General features: G+C 48.5%; 1 protein-coding gene across 2 annotated transcripts in view; it reads right to left on the bottom strand.

Moving 5' to 3' along the window:
* The window catches only part of MAML3 (mastermind like transcriptional coactivator 3), a 413,137-nt gene that overhangs the window by 7,662 nt on the left and 387,461 nt on the right, over positions 1-18,014 (bottom strand). Inside the window, exon 4 of one of the 2 annotated variants that reach the window (XM_075348467.1) lies at positions 3,881-3,965. In XM_075348467.1, the coding sequence (XP_075204582.1) occupies positions 3,881-3,965 (85 nt within the window). The remainder of the gene's footprint in view (positions 1-3,880; positions 3,966-18,014) is intronic. The other variant, XM_075348477.1, reaches the window with a different exon arrangement.

Below are 18,014 nucleotides of genomic sequence, written 5' to 3'. Positions count from 1 at the left end.
TCAAAGGTTAGCACTGCAGTCTTGCAGCGCTAGGGTCCTGGGTTCAAATCCCACCAAAAACACTATCTGCAAGGAGTTTGTATGCTCTCCCCGTGTTTGCGTGGGTTTCCTCTGGGTACTCCGGTTTCCTCCCACATTCCAAAGACATACAGATAGGGACTCTAGATTGTGAGCCCCAATGGGGACAGTGTTGCCAATGTATGTAAAGCGCTGTGGAATTAATAGTGCTATATAAATTAATACAATTATTATTATTATTATACTCACCGCGCTCTGACCTGCTCTAAAGCTAACTTTCTGTACTGTATACAGTATACAGTATTCCATTGTACAGTACAGGATATACTATATAGCATGTCTATCAATTTGCATTTGTGAATAGTGTTGTACTTTCTTTCTACTAACCAGTAGAGCCCATTGCTTGTACTGTACCTCTCGCACACCAACAGTTCTATTGTAAGCTAAAGTGCACTTTAATTTGTTTTCATGGTTTTTACTGCACTGTACAGCATTTTGTATTAGTGTACGGTAATAATTTTATATGAATACAGTGCATTATTTTGTATTACTGTAATAAGTTTGTATAAATACAGTAAATATTTTCAGGTTGTAGAATGAATTGTCTGTGTTTCAATTATTTCCTATAGGAAAATTCGCTTTGCTATAAGAGTAACTTGGTTTAAGAGCTCACTCCCGGAACCAATTATGCTCGTAATCCAAGGTTCCACTGTACTGTGAACTGTCAACTTATGTGCAGGTCACAGCAGCGGAGCTTCCTGCTGCACATGCTCATAGGCACCTGACCTGTCCTAAGATTAAAGAACAGGTGTCTGTCATGGAGTGATTTAATGACTGTGGTTATTAATTATTTTAAAATGGAAAACATTTCGTAAAGCACCGCTTTTTTACTGGATAGAGTAAAGCACTATAAAATGTACCTATAGGAGGATCTCCCATAGCTTGGTCCCTTTGCCACATAAGAAAACACCAATATTATAAATGCCATATGGTCCCGGTCACAGATTATGCACAGGGACCTAGGAGGCTAAAGCTACGCCTCTGGCACAGGACTGTCAAATAGTAACCTAACTAAAAATATCTAACAATTATGAACAGAACCTATGTCCATTAACCAAGTAAAATGATCTATAGCTAAAGGTCATTTTATCTAGATCATTACTGCGCACATCATTGTTTGCAATCTTCGTGCCATACAAAAGTAATAGTCCACAACCACACACCGCTGCATTAATGCAGGATGAGCGGAAGGAGGAGACGTCAGACAGAAGAGCAGGGTGATTGAAGCCTCTGTCTTGGTGTCTCTGTGTGGCATAAAGATATAGGCAGAGCAGCAGGCTTTATCATGACATGATGAATTATTCTTATCCAAGGGCTGGAAAGGCCTGATCTATGCAGTAATCCCACCGGCAGCTAAGAGGTCAGGAGCATCAATCTTGGCTTTACTATTTCCAGATTGCAGAATCTGTGTGACATGCAGTCAGGATAACTTATACAGGGAGCAGACACAGGTGTCATTGCTCCTGTACGGCCATATCTCTAAAGCCATTGTGAAGATAACAGACCTCCATTAATACTCCAGCCTTTTGTTTTATTTGCCAACCATTTCTTTTCCATGGAAGAACAATATAGTTTACCCTGCACTTTATCTTTGCTAGCCAAGATATTTAGTTGATCAGTAAGGGGTGCTTCACACATAGCGACAGCGACAACGACGTCGCTGTTACGTCACCATTTTCTGTGACGTAACAGCGACCTGGTAAGTCGCTGTTATGATCACTGCTTAGCTGTCAAACACAGCGACGCAGCAGCGATCATAACATCGCTACATGTGCAGAGAGCAGGGAGCCGCGCACACTGCTTAGCGCTGGCTCCTTGCTTTCCTAGCTACAGTACACATCGGGTTAATTAACCCGATGTGTACTGCAGCTACATGTGCAGAGAGCAGGGAGCCGCGCACACTGCTTAGCGCTGGCTCCTTGCTCTCCTAGCTACAGTACACATTGGGTTAATTAACCCGATGTGTACAGCAGCTACATGTGCAGAGAGCCGGAGCCGGCAGCACAGGCAGCGTGAGAGCTGCGGAGGCTGGTAACTAAGGTAAATATCGGGTAATCACCTTGGTTACCTGATGTTTACCCTGGTTACAGCTTACCGCAGCTGTCAGATGCCGGCTCCTGCTCGCTTCATTTCGTCGCTCTCTCGCTGTCACACACAGCGATCTGTGTGTCACAGCGGGAGAGCGCCTTTGAAGAAAATGAACCAGGGCTGTGTGTAACGAGCAGCGATCTCGCAGCAGGGGCCAGATCGCTGCTCAGTGTCACACACAGCGAGATCGCTAATGAGGTCACTGTTGCGTCACCAAAACCGTGCCGTAGCAGCGATTTCGGTAGCGATCTCGCTATGTGTGAAGCACCCCTTAAGCACAAGACTCCAGATGGCTGTTTCCTAAATGATTGGTATCTTGGACGACAAAGTGATAAAATGACAAATCATCAATGGACCTCATCTAGACTTTTATTGATAGCAAGGCAATTTTGTTATTTGGCACAAATGACTTTTTAAATACAACACCAAACCACAGCTGAAAAAAATCCAACATGGCAGATCAACATTTCTATCTATATCTGCCATCCTATGTCTACAATGGTCATACTCATTCATGTTCATGATGAGAAGGTAGCAAAGGTTGGGAAAAAACAGTTTAAATTGCTTATGTACGGTCATAGCTAATTTAATGACATACGTGTTACAGTTTTCTGGATGGAGCTAATGATTCATTACAGATTGTGTTAGGAGCATATCTTAACTTTAGGGCTGAAAGTTTTCAGAACACAAAGTCACAAAACAAAAGCACCATCCAGGAATATGGAATTTAAGAAAGGTTTTATCTGGGTAAAGAAAATCATTATGAAATATTATTTTTGGGTATTCTGACAGAGATACTCTGAAGCAGATTCCTGGTGGCTTCTCCCTGCCCTACTCTCCTAGATTGACTGGTCTTTCCCTATAAAGCAGCTTAGGGGAGCACGGCATGGAGAAGCCACTGGAGACCTGATTCAAGCTGGCCATCCACAGTAGATGGTTGTTGGCCAAATGATGCTTTGGCTAGTCGATAGGTAGACAGGCATCTCAGTCGTCTCTGCCAAACACAGCAGCACTCGTTCAGCTGAGCACTCCTGTATTATCTATGAGAAAGATGTCGGTTGACATGTCAGTCAACAGCTTATATACAGGAGAACAGTATGATCGGCAATATGAATATGGGTATGCTTGATCAACATTTTCCCAGACAGTCAGTTGGGCGGTGCCCCATATACTGATAGCTGAACCTCAATATATTGGCGGGTTCGGCATAGTGTTTATGGGGGCCTTTATACTATTTAACCAAGAGGTAGACCAGCTTTTCAAAATATGTTTTCTCTGAAAAATGTTCCAGCTTTTTAGAGTGAAACATATTTGGCTGCAATAACGGAAATGGTTGCTGATTCATGAACTCCTTGGATTAGGCAACATGAGTTTCTTGACAGGTTACCTTTAAGGAAATGGCAAGTATACTACGTTGTGCCAAGAGTATTCTTGATAAATTCCCTGCAGTTTGCTCATATATAAATGGCTCACTTTCCATTTGCAAATATTGATAACTGTCTGTGTGACAAGTTATTCGGCTGCCCGTAGACATTATGCCATTCTGTAACAAATCATTTTTCTGTCTAAACTAATTCAGCCCAAAAGAAATCAGTGTCTTCTGTTGGTGGTGTGCACTTTACAATTGAACGATTTGGTCAATGCTTTTAGGTGAATTCTTTTACATAGGATGGGACAACTTGAATAGACACATCTGTCCGGGATATGCTCTCACCTTGAAAAGGATTGACTTGCTGGACACCATAAGGATTCCTCTGTTGCTGGAGATGCTGTCGGTTCATGTGCGGTTGCTGTAACTGCTGTGAAAACAAGAGAATAGTGGTAAAAGAAAATCAGAAAAGAGGTGTATAAAAAAAAAATGTAAAGATCCCAGTGAGATATCAGTCAGTGCTATTCTATGTGTGATACTTTAGAATCATGGTGGAAAGAAACAGTAACTGTTGTGAAAATATTATTACTCGTTTATGTTCATAGCTTTTCCTTTAAATTAGTAAAAAGGGTTTTTCATGAATCACATTTACCATCTATCCACAGGATAGAAGACTAACGTCTGACCATTGGGGGTCCCACCTCTGAACACTAGGTACAGTGCTTGGCTGTCTCTGTCAGTCCATTGACAATGAATAAGATTGCACTGAGTATATGCAAAAATGTTGTTTCATTTAAAAAGGACCTCTCACTTGCTTAAAAAAAAAATAAAAAATAAAAAATAAATGAGTTAAATATCTTGTAGAAATCCCTTTGTGCCCAATTCTGCTGTACTCTTTTCTATTTTGCACTGTGACTCTCTTTTACATGGGGAAATGTCTGGTTGTAACTCAAATGGGCGTTTATGTAGAGTTTTCTCTGGGGGTGCACTTGTACCCCTCCCTCCCTCCCAGACACTGCCAGTCAGGGGCGGAATGATCGTGGTCGCAGGGGTCATCACTGCGACCGGGCCCGGTGTTCAGGGGGCCCGCCGGCCCCAGCCCCTGCTACAGGACATCTAACTGAATTACAGAACAGTGACCGGTCGGGACCCTACACTGCAAACTGCCGCACCGCAGGGCTACTGGAGGCATCAGCGGGCTGTGAGGCTGACAGTGTGCCGGCTACTTAAAAAATGCATATTCACTGCTCCCCACGCCCATAATCCCGCCCACCTCTTTCCACTGAAGACGGTGCTGAGAGGTGTTTGGGTTTATGGGAGTAGAGAGCAGTGCATATATGCATTCTCTTTAGTATCAGCACACTGATAACCCAGCTGCCAGCTTCCTGCAACTGCTGGGTGATTAGGTGTGCTACTATTAAAGAGAACCACTGGTGGACATACCGCAGGTGCAATTGCACTGGGGCCCCTAAGGAGGTGGCCCAAACAACTGTAGAAAACTCAGTCTCCCAGTGACTGCAGAGAAGCAGGGGCCGTTCCAGCGTAATTTTCAGATGAGCCATGCAAGCTGGTACCCAAGGTGACAGAGCCCTCCCCAGCCTCACCTCAGGCCCTGCACACTATGTGTGACTCCCACAGTGCCAACCAGTGTGCAGGGCCTGAGGTGAGGCTGGGGAGGGCTCTATCACCTTGGGTACCAGCTTGTATGGCTGCTGGAGGGGGAGGGGGGGCGGCACGGTGGCTCAGTGGTTAGCACTGCAGTCTTGCAGCGCTGGGGTCCTGGGTTTAAATCCCACCAAGGACACTATCTGCAAGGAGTTTGTATGTTCTCCCCGTGTTTGCGTGGGTTTCCTCCGGGTACTCCGGTTTCCTCCCACATTCCAAAGACATACAGATAGGGATTCTAGATTGTGAGCCCCAATGGGGACAGTGTTGCCAATGTATGTAAAGTGCTGTGGAATTAATAGCGCTATATAAATGAATAAAATTATTATTATTATTATTATTATTACTGCTGCCATCCTGAGCTTCAGGGAAAGTGACTGGTCAGTGCAGCTCCTTCCTCTCCCTCAGACTTGTCACCAGAAGCTGGCGGGACTGAGGGCAAAGGGAGAAGGGAGGAGAGGGACATGGCAGCTGTTGTAGCAGTAGAGCCAGTAACAGGGGCAGCTCTGCTGTGTGTCCTGTTCTGGGCTCTGTCCTCCATTTCCTGCAGACCAGAGACTTCACTGCTGCTGTCCTGGGATGGGGCAGGGATAAGAAGGGCCTGCTGTTCATGGAGATTGACTTCAACATAGGTAAGTATATGTAATAGTGTGTATGAAAAATATAGTGTATATCACTATGTATGTGAGTAGTGTATAGTGTATATCAGTGTGTATGTAGGTAGTGTATAGTGTACATCAGTGTGTATGTGGCCAGTATATTCTTTATCTCAGTGTGTATGTGGGTAATTTATATCAGTGTCTATGTATGTAGTGTATAACAGTGTATATGTGGGTAGTATATAGTGTATATCAGTGTGTATGTGGGTAGTGTATAGTGTATATCAGTTTGTATGTGGGTAGTATATAGTGTATATCAGTGTGTATATGTGTAGTGTATATCAGTGTGTAAGTGGGTAGTGTTATTATTATTATTTATTATTATAGTGCCATTTATTCCATGGCGCTTTACAAGTGAAAGAGGGTATACATACAACAATCATTAACGGTACATAACAGACTGGTATAGGAAGAGAGAGGACCCAGCCCGCGAGGGTTCACAGTCTAGTGTATATCAGTGTGTACGTGGGTAGTGTATATCAGTGTGCATGTGGGTAGTATATAGTGTATATCAGTGTGTATGTGGGTAGTGTATAGTGTATATCACTGTGTCTGTGGATAGTGTATATCAGTGTGTATGTGGGTAGTGTATAGAAATGGGCATATAATGTATATAATAGTTCGTATTGCATATAAGTGTGTATATGGTATACAGTAAATGTAATATTGTGAACAGTATAGTATGCATGTAATATCGTGTATGTACAGTTTACAGTGTGTTTTTCTGCAGAGATATATAAGTGCTTGTGGATGCTTCAATATAGGTAAGTATATGTAATAGTGTGTATGCAAAATATAGTGTATATCAGTGTATATATGGGTAGTGTATAGTGTATATCAGTGTGTATGTAGCCATTATATACTTTGTCAGTGTGTATGTGGGTATTGTATATCAGTGTGCATGTGGGTAGTATATAGTGTATATCAGTGTGTATGTGGGTAGTGTATAGTGTATATCAGAGTGTATGTGGATAGTGTATATCAGTGTGTGAGTAGTGTATAGAAATGGGCATATAATGTATATAATAGTTTGTAGTGCATATAAGTGTGTATATGGTATACAGTAAATGTAATATTGTGAACAGTATAGTATGCATGTAATATTCTGTATGTACAGTATACAGTGTGTTTTTCTGCAGGGATATATAAGTGCTTGTGGAAAAACTATATCATAAGAGAACACCACTCACCGGGGAAGCAGAGGGAAGGTGAGTATAATCATCACATTTTTTTTTTACTGTGCGGCGTGATGGAGATCATATGTACCAGGATGGGGACAAAGATAAAAGCATGGGATGGGAAGGCTGGGTGAAAGAGGCTCTTTCCTTCAGCACCCAGCTTTCCCATGTTCTGCTTAACATTTTTCACTTAGCATTCAGCTTTTCCATGCTCTCACATCAAGGGAAAGCTGGGTGCTGAGGGAAAGATGTATAGCAGAGCATGGGAAAGCTGCGTGCTGAGGGAAAGATGTACAGCAGAGCATGGGGAAGGTGCATGCTGAGGACAAAATGAATATCAGAACATAGGAAAGCTGCGTGCTGAGGGAAAGATGTACAGCAGAACATAGGGAAGGTGTGTGCTGAGGGAAAGATGAATATCAGAACATAGGAAAGCTGGGTGCTGATAGAAAGAGGGATTTCAGATGGGAAAGCTAGGTGCTGAGGGAATGGGCCAAGTGTCAGCATCATTATCCTGTACCCTGAGTGTCGGTGTAATTATTCCGTATACTGCATGTTAGTCTACGGTTGGGGGGAGGGGCCCAGGTCCAAATTTTGCTTCGGGGCCCATCGAACTCTAGTTACACCACTGCTGTCAGTCATAGCTTGGCAAAGTTGCAGACTGCTAGATTAGCTACCAAGCTGTAATTGCAAAAGTCAAGAATGGAGGGGTGAAAGTGCACATACCCAAAGAAAACTGTAAGGCTATGTGCACATGGTGCGTTTTTTCAGAAATCTCACTACAGAGGTAAAAAAAATATATATAAACCACCAGGAAAATGATCATAATCTGCACGGGTACCTTAGTTGTTCCAGACACTTGAGTATTTTGCACAGAAAACTATTGCAATTACATGTTTTGTTATACACATATTTCCTTTCTGTGCATTGGAACAATACAAAAAAAAAAAACCAGAAAAAAAATGCAAATTGGACATAATTTCACTCAAAATTGTTGGCACCCTCAACTTAATATTTGGTTGTACACCCTTTGGAATAAATAACTGCAATCAATTACTTCCTATAACCATCAACAAGCTTCTTACACCACTAAACCTATAAACTGCTCCAGGTCTCTCATATTTGAAGGGTGACTTCTCCCAACAGTATTTTAAAATCTCTCCATAGGTGTTCAATGGGATTTAGATCCGGACTCATAGTTGCCACTTCAGATCTCTCCAGCGCTTTGTTTCTATCCCTTTCTGAGGGCCTCTTGAAGTATGCTTGGGGTGATTGTCCTGCTGGAAGACCCATGACTTAAGACACAAACCCAGCTTTCTGACGGAGGGCACTACATTGTCACCCAAAATGCTTTGGTAATCTTCAAATTTCATGATGTTTTGCACACAGTCAAGACACTCAGTGCCAGAGACAGCAAAACAACCCCAAAACATCTTTAAACCTACACTATAGTTGACTGTAGGTATTGTGTTCTTTCATTGTATTTTCTCATGATGTTGTCGGTAAACAGTAGACTGATGTGCTTTACCAATAAGATCTTTTTTGTTCTATCCAAAAACACTTTCCCAGAAAGGAAGAGCCCGGACTGCTGACCCGAAGGGGCTTAAGGGAGGGCTACATGACTAGGAGGGATGCCAGGCCATAGGGTTAATAAGGGGTTAATGGAGAAAGTCAGTTTGGGCGCGAAATTTGGGGGTGGTGCTAAGGGGCAGTTAGGATCAGGGGTCAGTTTGATTGGTCAGGGGGTGGTGGCTATAGGGGGTAGTATATAGGGCAGGTCAGAGGGGGGGTGGGTCATTCCTACCTGGACGGTGACTGGAATCGTTGTGGCTGGATCCCGAAGATGGAGGACTTCATGGCACAGATGAAGAGGATGGCGGAGCAGCGTGGGCAGCGTTGGATGGACGAGCAGCTCCAGCGATGGTCCGGCATCGGCGAGGAAGATGGGACCCCCCTGCCTCCGAAGCGGCAGCGAAGAACTCGGCCCCCGGAGCGCCTCAGCCCGGAGATGACGCCGAGGAGCCGGCAGCGGAGACGGAGCCCAAGTGGATGTGCGGCGGTGGATCCGGGAGCCGGAACGTCGCGAGGCCCCGGCCGGAAGTCGGGCCGCGGGCGCCAAGGCAACGGGGCGGTGAGCGACACGGCCGGCCTCCCCTCCTCTTCCGGTTCGCGGCGCACGGCAGTGACGCGCGCGTCGCGGCCGCGTGACCCGGCGCGGTCACCTGACCCGGCGCGGTCACCTGACCCGGCGCGGTCACCTGACCCGGCGCGGTCACGTGCTCCGCTGCGCTCACGTGACCCGGCGTCCCCTGGTGCTCCGGCGGCCTCACCTGACCGAGCGCGCTCACCTGACCCGCCGCGGTCACGTGGGGCGGCGCGGTCACGTGGGGCGGCGCGGTCACGTGGGGCGGCGCGGTCGCGTGGGGCAGCGCGGTCACGTGGGGCGGCGCTGTCACCTGACCGGGCGCTGTCACCTGACCGGGCGCGGTCATGTGACCCCGCGTGCTCACCCGTCCCGGCGCATCCCCGCGATCCGGCAGGCTCGCCTGACCCGGTGCGGTCACGTGGGCCGGCGCGGTCGCGTGGGTCGGCGGGGTCGCGTGGGCCAGCGGGGTCGTATGAGCCAGCGGGGTCACGGGGGCCAGCTGGGTTGCGCGGGCCAGCGGGATCGCGGGGCGCAGATGAGGCCACAGTGGCGGCGGCAGCAAGGTCCAGGAGCAGAGCGGGGCCCCTGCAGGAGCATGGGGTCCCAGTGTCGGCGGGGGAATCCGTGCGGAGACGGCCCGGATCAGCGGGGCCCGGCCTGGGATCGCAGCGGAGGGACAACGATGGGACGGCGTCGGGATCAGCCGGAGCACGCGGGGATGCCGGACGGCATGCCCCAGGCGGTGTATATGTGGCGGAGCCAGCGTCTGGATCGTCGCGGATGATGGATGGTGCTGCGGGCGGACGGGGCCTAAGGTCGAGTCTGCCGGACGGCGGGCTCCCTGGGCCTGGGTCCAGTGAGGACGATGAGGCCACCCTGGAGGAGGACGGCGCGGAGGACGGCACCGGGGACCAGATCGTGGAGGTCGGCGAGGCGGCTGGAGTGCGACGCGGAGGACATGTGACGGCTGTTTCGGGATCTTCTCGGAGTCAGCCTGGTAAGACCACGGTTTCTTCTATTTCTCGTGCATCTGGTTTGGCTATGGATGGTGTGTCTGGTGATATGGATGGCGTGCAGGGCGTGCATGTGGTTGGTGGTACGGGTGGTTTACTTGGTGGCCCGAGTGGTGGGCGGGTCGTGAATGTGGTGACGGGTGACGGCAGTGTGGCATCCGAGTTGTTGAGGTTGGTTAGGGGTTTGTTTGCCCCTGTGGGGGGCCCTAGCTTGGTGTGGCAGGGAGCGACGGGGCAGGAGGTTGCGACTCCTGCGGTTGGAGGGGTTGCTAGTGGCAATGCGGTTGGCGAGCCGGTGGTGGCGGCTCCCGCGGCCCCAGCTGCGGCTCCCGCTGCCGCAGCTGCGGCTCCCGCTGCCGCAGCTGCGGCTCCCGCTGCCGCAGCTGCGGCTGCAGTGGACATTGTTCGATTGGATGACAAGGCGAGAGGGGAAGTGTATGTTTGCTTTGATGGCCCGTTGGGGGCGCATCTGAAGCAGGAGACCAGGGAAAAAATATGGAAGGATGAATATGTTGAAATATTCTCATTGCTTCCGTTGGAAAAGTTTAATCTGGATCGGGTTAAACCGGATGAGAGCAAAAAGGACGAGGAAGAACGGCGGCGTTATCGCCTTATTCCCCGCACTTTTCAGAACTGGTTGCAGGCCTTTGTGATACTGGCCGGTGTGGTGGGGGAAAAGGCTCCGGATAACTGTACGGCGCTTTTTTGTTATCTGGATTCTATCTGTGAGGCGTATAGGACCTATGGGGGGACTGCTTGGCTACGGTATGACGAGCAGTTTCGCCAGAGGAAGGCGGTCAGACCCAGTTTACGGTGGGACCACAAAGAAATTAGTCTATGGATGCGGCTGATGGCTGCGCCGAAGTCGGCATCACAGTCCTTTCCAGGGGGCACCGGCGGGGGATCATTTGGCACCTCGTCGGGGCCCAAAAAGGGCGTTTGCTGGCAGTTTAATGAGAAGGAATGCCGGTTTGGGTCTTCCTGCCGATTCAAGCACGAGTGTTCGGGCTGTGGTGGCGCCCACAGTCACCTTAAGTGCTTCCGGAAGGGAAAAGGAAAGGCCGCTGAGTCTTCGTCAAAAAGGGAGGACCCCGGTGAGGGTAGATCGGATGGCGCCGTTTCTAAGTAGATACCCGGATCGGGGGTCGGCGGAATTGTTGAGTGACGGTTTTAGTTTTGGTTTCAAGATACCGTCAGTGGTTAAGACGGGAGAGATTCGTTTAAAAAATTTACAGTCGACTCGCCTACATGGTGAGATTGTTGCGGATAAGTTACGGAAGGAGGTGGAGCTAGGACGGATGGCGGGGCCTTTTGATGCCCCTCCATTGCCGGACTTGGTTGTGTCCCCGTTGGGGTTGGTCCCGAAAAAGGAACCTAACAAGTTTCGGCTCATCCACCATTTGTCCTATCCTACTGGCCGGTCGGTGAACGATGGTATTGATCCTGAGCTGGTTTCGGTTTCGTATGTCCGTTTTGATAAGGCTGTGGAATGGTTAAGGAAGTTGGGTTGTGGTTCGCTTTTGGCGAAAACGGATATAGAAGCGGCCTTCCGCCTGTTGCCGGTGCACCCGGACAGTTTTCACCTGTTGGGGTGTTGGTGGGAGGACAAGTTTTATGTAGATTGTTGTTTGCCTATGGGCTGTTCAATTTCATGTTCTTATTTTGAGAAGTTTAGTTGTTTCTTGGAATGGGTAATTAAGGAGGAGGCGGGTCTAGATTCAGTGTTGCATTACTTGGACGACTTTTTGTGCATGGGGCCTGCGGGATCCTCGCAGTGTTCCCTTTTGCTTCGGACAGTGGAGCAGGTTGCTCGCCGGTTTGGCGTTCCGTTGGCGCCGGAGAAGACGGAGGGTCCGGTTACGGTTTTGAAATTCCTGGGTATCGAGCTGGATACGGTTGCCATGGAGTGCCGCTTGCCGGAGGACAAGCTGGTGGATTTGAGGCGTTGCGTTCAAGGGGCCATTGAGGCCAAGAAGATTCGTTTACGGGACTTGCAGTCCCTGTTGGGGAAGTTGAATTTTGCGTGTAGAATATTGCCGATGGGGAGAGTTTTTTCCCGTCGCTTGGCTCAAGCCACCACCGGTGTGTTGCACCCTTTGCATTTTGTGCGTTTGAAGGTGGAGCATAAGGCGGACCTGAGAGTGTGGTCCCGTTTTTTGCAGCTGTATAATGGACGGTCATTGTGGCTTCGTGGGGTGGTGTCAAATGAGGAGTTGGTGCTGTATACGGACGCGGCGGGATCCAGTGGTTTTGGCGCATATTTTGGGGGGAGATGGTGTGTCGGCAGGTGGCCTGATTCGTGGCGGGTTTGCGGTCTGACTAGGAATTTGGCCCTGTTGGAACTTTTCCCTATTGTCGTGGCCTTAGAGGTTTGGGGACAGGATTTGAAAGACAGGAAGGTGCGTTTCATGTGTGACAACCTGGGGGTTGTTCAGTGTGTTAACAAGTTGACAGCTGATTCCCCCCCGGTGGTGGATCTCTTGCGTCATTTGGTGCTGAAATGTCTGGAGTTGAACTTGTGGGTCTGCGCTGTACATGTGCCGGGGGTGCTGAATTCTGTGGCTGATGCTTTATCTCGCTTCCAGTGGGACCGCTTTCGAATGCTGGCGCCGGACGCGGAGCAGCAGGAGACCGTATGGCCCGTCTGGTTGTGGGACCTGGTTTGCAGCCGGCCTGGGAATTGATCCGACACTCGGTGGCACCCAGTACGTGGCGCAGCTATAATTCAGCGTGGGACCGTTGGCTCGAGTTGGTTGATGAGGTGGGAGGTCATGTATCTGAAGGTGACAGAGTTTATTTAGTTTTGTTCATGTTGGGCAGGGCTAAGGAAGAAGGCCTTTCGTGGTCGGCCGTGGCGGGCAGGTTAGCGGGCATTTCCTTCTTTTTCAAGTTATTGGGCTGGAAGGATGTTACGAAGGATTTCTGGGTGCGCCAGGTGATGAAGGGTTACCGGAGGGCGGGGGCGCGCCGAGACCTTCGGCGCCCGGTATCTTTTGAGCTGCTGGGCAAGCTGTTGTCGGTGTTGCCTCGGGTGTGCTGTTCGGAGTATGAATGCCAGTTGTTCGGGACCGCTTTTGTTTTGGCCTTCTTTGGGGCGTTTAGAATTAGTGAACTGGTGAGCAGAAACACGAGGAGTCACGGAGGTTTGTTGCTGGAGGACGTGGAATGCGGTATGGATGTGGTGCGGTGTTGCTTGAGACGGTCAAAGACGGACCAGCTGGGTAGAGGTCGGATGGTGGAGCTATGGGGTGTACCTGGTTTAGCGGAGTGCCCTGTCAGATGGCTGTCGGCGTTTTTAGAAGTGAGGGGAGCTCGCCCGGGGTCCCTTTTGTCCCACCAGGACGGGTCAGCCTTGTCGAGTTACCAATTTGTCTGCATCTTTCGGAGGTGCCTGCAGTGTTGCGGTCTCAACGAGGCTGAGTTCGCGTCGCATTCCTTTCGGATTGGGGCTGCGACTCAGGCGGCTCGTTGGGGTCTGGGCGCGCAGGCTCTCCGTAAGATTGGACGATGGGACTCGGCCAGGTTTAGATCTTACGTCCGGCCGAACTTGTTGTGAGCTATTGGTGGGGAAGGGGGGGGGGGTCGGGGGCGGTATTTGTTTGGTAATCATTACCCATTTTCTTCCTCGTGCCCCCCCCCCCCACCCCCTCTGTGTTGTCACCTTTTGTTTTGTAGGTTTACCGTTGTTGGTGTGGGTGCTCGGCCACTCATACGTGTATTGGGGGGCGTTTCGTGCGGGAATACGACCGGACGGCCGCCAGTTGGGGGTTCCCAGAGAAAAGGCTACTGTGCGATGGATCGGGGTCAGGGGCATGCTGTGGAGTGAGGTGTTGCCTACCTGGCGCCACCATTCGCAGCTGGACAGAGCACCGGACGTGGTAGTACTACACGCGGGTGGGAATGACCTGGGTCTCCGGGCTTCCAGGGACCTGATACAAGACATAAAATGTGACTGCCTGCGGCTCCTGTCTTCCCACCCGGGTCTAGTAATTGTCTGGTCGGATATGGTTGCGCGGCTGACATGGCGGCACGCCAGGTCGGTGGAGGCAGTAAACAGGGCGCGAAGTAAAGTGAATCGGGAGATTGGGCGGTTCATTTCCCGGGTTGGGGGTGTCTCTGTTCGGCACCCGGAGTTGGAAGCGGCGTCCGCCGACTTGTTGCGCCGGGACGGGGTCCATTTAAATTCGGTGGGAAATGATATTTGGGCCTTAGGGCTGATGGAGGGGCTTGAGAAGGCTTTGTTGGTGTGGGAGGACTCGCGCGCACAAGGGGTCATGCGAGCTCGCGGTGGCGGAAAGGAGGGGGGTGTCTGAAGGTGGGGGTTTGCACAGAGGAGAGGACGGAACCCAGTGCCGGAGCGGGTTACCTCTAGCGGTGCAATTGTTTGGTAAACGGGTCCTTGCTGGGTTGAGTCTCAGCGGGACATAGTGGGGGCAACATCTGGCTTGGGCTCTCGAGTCGGTGTGTTGCGGCTGAGGGTCAGGAGACGGGCTGATGTTGCAAAGAACATTTTGGTTAACCTTCAGGTACCCCCCCCTTCCTTTTTCGGGTTCTTCAATGAAGAGTTGTATTGTTACATGGCTGATGTTTATGTTATGAATAAATGGGGCTGCTGTGGCCTTTATATTCCAACGTCACACAGTGTTTGTGTTTATTTTAGATAAGAACCCTAAGGGGTAGGGGGTTGTTGGGGAAGGTCAAAGGCCTTCAGTCAGACATTCCGGAGTCAAGGAAGAGCCCGGACTGCTGACCCGAAGGGGCTTAAGGGAGGGCTACATGACTAGGAGGGATGCCAGGCCATAGGGTTAATAAGGGGTTAATGGAGAAAGTCAGTTTGGGCGCGAAATTTGGGGGTGGTGCTAAGGGGCAGTTAGGATCAGGGGTCAGTTTGATTGGTCAGGGGGTGGTGGCTATAGGGGGTAGTATATAGGGCAGGTCAGAGGGGGGGTGGGTCATTCCTACCTGGACGGTGACTGGAATCGTTCCCGCCCGCCCGCCCTAATTGTGGATTCGACATCGATGAAGACAAGAAGGAAGATCGTATTTGTCGCAGCGGCGGAAAGGAGGGGGGTGTCTGAAGGTGGGGGTTTGCACAGAGGAGAGGACGGAACCCAGTGCCGGAGCGGGTTACCTCTAGCGGTGCAATTGTTTGGTAAACGGGTCCTTGCTGGGTTGAGTCTCAGCGGGACATAGTGGGGGCAACATCTGGCTTGGGCTCTCGAGTCGGTGTGTTGCGGCTGAGGGTCAGGAGACGGGCTGATGTTGCAAAGAACATTTTGGTTAACCTTCAGGTACCCCCCCCTTCCTTTTTCGGGTTCTTCAATGAAGAGTTGTATTGTTACATGGCTGATGTTTATGTTATGAATAAATGGGGCTGCTGTGGCCTTTATATTCCAACGTCACACAGTGTTTGTGTTTATTTTAGATAAGAACCCTAAGGGGTAGGGGGTTGTTGGGGAAGGTCAAAGGCCTTCAGTCAGACATTCCGGAGTCATGCTTTTGGCTTACTAAAGTACATTTCGGCAAACTACAGTCTAGGTTTTTTACATCTCTGTGTCAGCAGTGGGGTACTCCCAGGCCTCCTGCCATTGTTTCCTTTTATTCAAATGTTGACGGATAGTTTGCGCTGACACTGATACACCCTGAGCCTGCAGGACAGTTTGAATTTCTTTGGAACTTCATTGGCTGTTTATCCACCATCCGGAATATCCTACATCCCAGCCTTTCATCAATTTTTCTTTGCCGTCCATGTCCAGGCAGATTAGCTACAGTACCATGGGTTGTAAATTTCTTGACTATCTTGGATGAAGGAACCTCAAGCTCACTTGAGATGGACTTGTAACCTTGAGATTGTTGATATTTTTGAAACATTTTGGTTCTCAAGTCTGCTTCTCTTTCTGTTCTCCATGCTTGTCTGGCACACACAGACAAACAATGCATAGATTAAGTTAACTTCTCCCATTTTTATCTGGTTTCAGTTGTGATTTTCATATTGCTCACACCTGTCATTTGCCACAGATGAGTTTGAATGAGCATTGCATACATGAAACAGAGTTCTTTACCCTCAATTTTGGAAACATGCCAACAATTTTGTCAGGCTCACTGTTGGGGTTTTGTGTGAAATTATGTCCAATTTGCCTTTTCTTCTCTGGATTTTGTTTGTGTTATTCCAATACACACAAAGAAAATCAACGTGCATGACAAAATGTGTAATTACAAAAATTTTGTGGGAGAAATACTTCATTTTCTTGAAGAATTTCAAGGTTGCCAACATTTTTGCCCATGATTGTATTCACCAAAAAAAAAAAAAATCTTTATTGACAACCAGCATTATTCAATATTAACCCCTTCACGACCATGGACGGATATATCCATCATGGAGCGTGTCCCGTTAAGCCCCGCCCCCTGCCGCGGGCAGGCGGCGTTGATCGGCACACATATCAGCTGTTTTAAACAGCTGACGTGTGCCTACATGTTACGAGTGGAATCGCATTCCACCCATAACATTAACCCCTTACATCTCGCTGCCAAAGTCTAGCAGCGAGATGTATATAGGCGCGGTGAAGATTTTCACTTACCGCCGCCCCCACCGGAAGTCATGTGAGTGATCACGTGACTTTCGGTGGTTGCCATCGTAGCACAGGGTCATGTGATGAAGCCTGCAGCTATGACGTTTCACTTTCGTTTTCACCCAGCTCGGAGGCCAGGGAAGCAGGAAGTGACTGTATCTGCTGTTTACAGCTATATAGCTGTGATCAGCAGATAGATAAGAGCGATCGGTCTGCTGATCGCTATAGCCCCCTAGGGGGACTAGTAAAATAAAAAAAAAAAAGTACAAAAAAAGTTTTAAAAAATAAAAAAAAAAAACTAAAAAGTTCAAATCACCCCCCTTTTCCTCCCATTGAAAATTAAAGGGTTCAAAAATAAATAAATATACAGATATTTGGTATCGCCGCGTTCAGAAATGCCCGATCAAAATATAAAATCAATTAATGTGATTGGTAAACGGCGTAGTGGCAAAAAAATTCCAAACGCCAAAATTACGTTTTTTGGTCGCCGCAAGTTTTACGCAAAATGCAATAACAGGCGATCAAAACGTAGCATCTGTGCAAAAATGGTACCATTAGAAATGTCAGAAACGCAAAAAAATAAGCTGTCACTGAGCCATAGATCCCAAAAAATGAGAACTCTACGGGTTTCGGAAAATGGCGCAAAACGTTTGCCACTTTTATTGGACAAGCTTGTGAATTTTTTTTAACCCCTTAGATCCAAGTAAACCTATACATGTTTGGTGTCTACAAACTCGCACCGACCTCAGGCATCATACCCACACATCAGTTTTACCATATAGTGAACACCTTGAATAAAACATCCCAAAAACTATTGTGCCATCACACTTTTTTTTGCAGTTTTTCCACACTTGGAATTTTTTTGCTGTTTTCAAGTACACGATATGGTAAAACTTATGGTTTCAGTTAAAAGCACAACTTGTCCCGCAAAAAACAAGCCCTCATATGGCAAGATTAACGGAAAAATAAAAAAGTTACGGCTCTCGGAAGAAGGGGAGCAAAAAACAAAAACGCAAAAACGGAAAGTGCCCCGGCGCTGAAGGGGTTAAACTGTTATCCACCCAAAGTGGTTAGGAAACTTAACCTTTGTCCGGCTGAATAGGTACAATTATAACTATTCCGTTTTAAAATTGCAATACATTTTTTTTTCCAAAAGCCGTAGAGGGCTGAAATTTTGTGACATCTCTGCAGTTTTGGTCCAGAATATATTGGCCAAATTTTAATAAAATATCTCCACCACCTTCCGAGA

The sequence above is a fragment of the Anomaloglossus baeobatrachus genome, chromosome 1, assembly GCF_048569485.1.
Source record: "Anomaloglossus baeobatrachus isolate aAnoBae1 chromosome 1, aAnoBae1.hap1, whole genome shotgun sequence".
NCBI classification, from domain to species: Eukaryota; Metazoa; Chordata; class Amphibia; order Anura; family Aromobatidae; genus Anomaloglossus; species Anomaloglossus baeobatrachus.
This window is presented reverse-complemented; position numbering and strand designations above follow the sequence as displayed.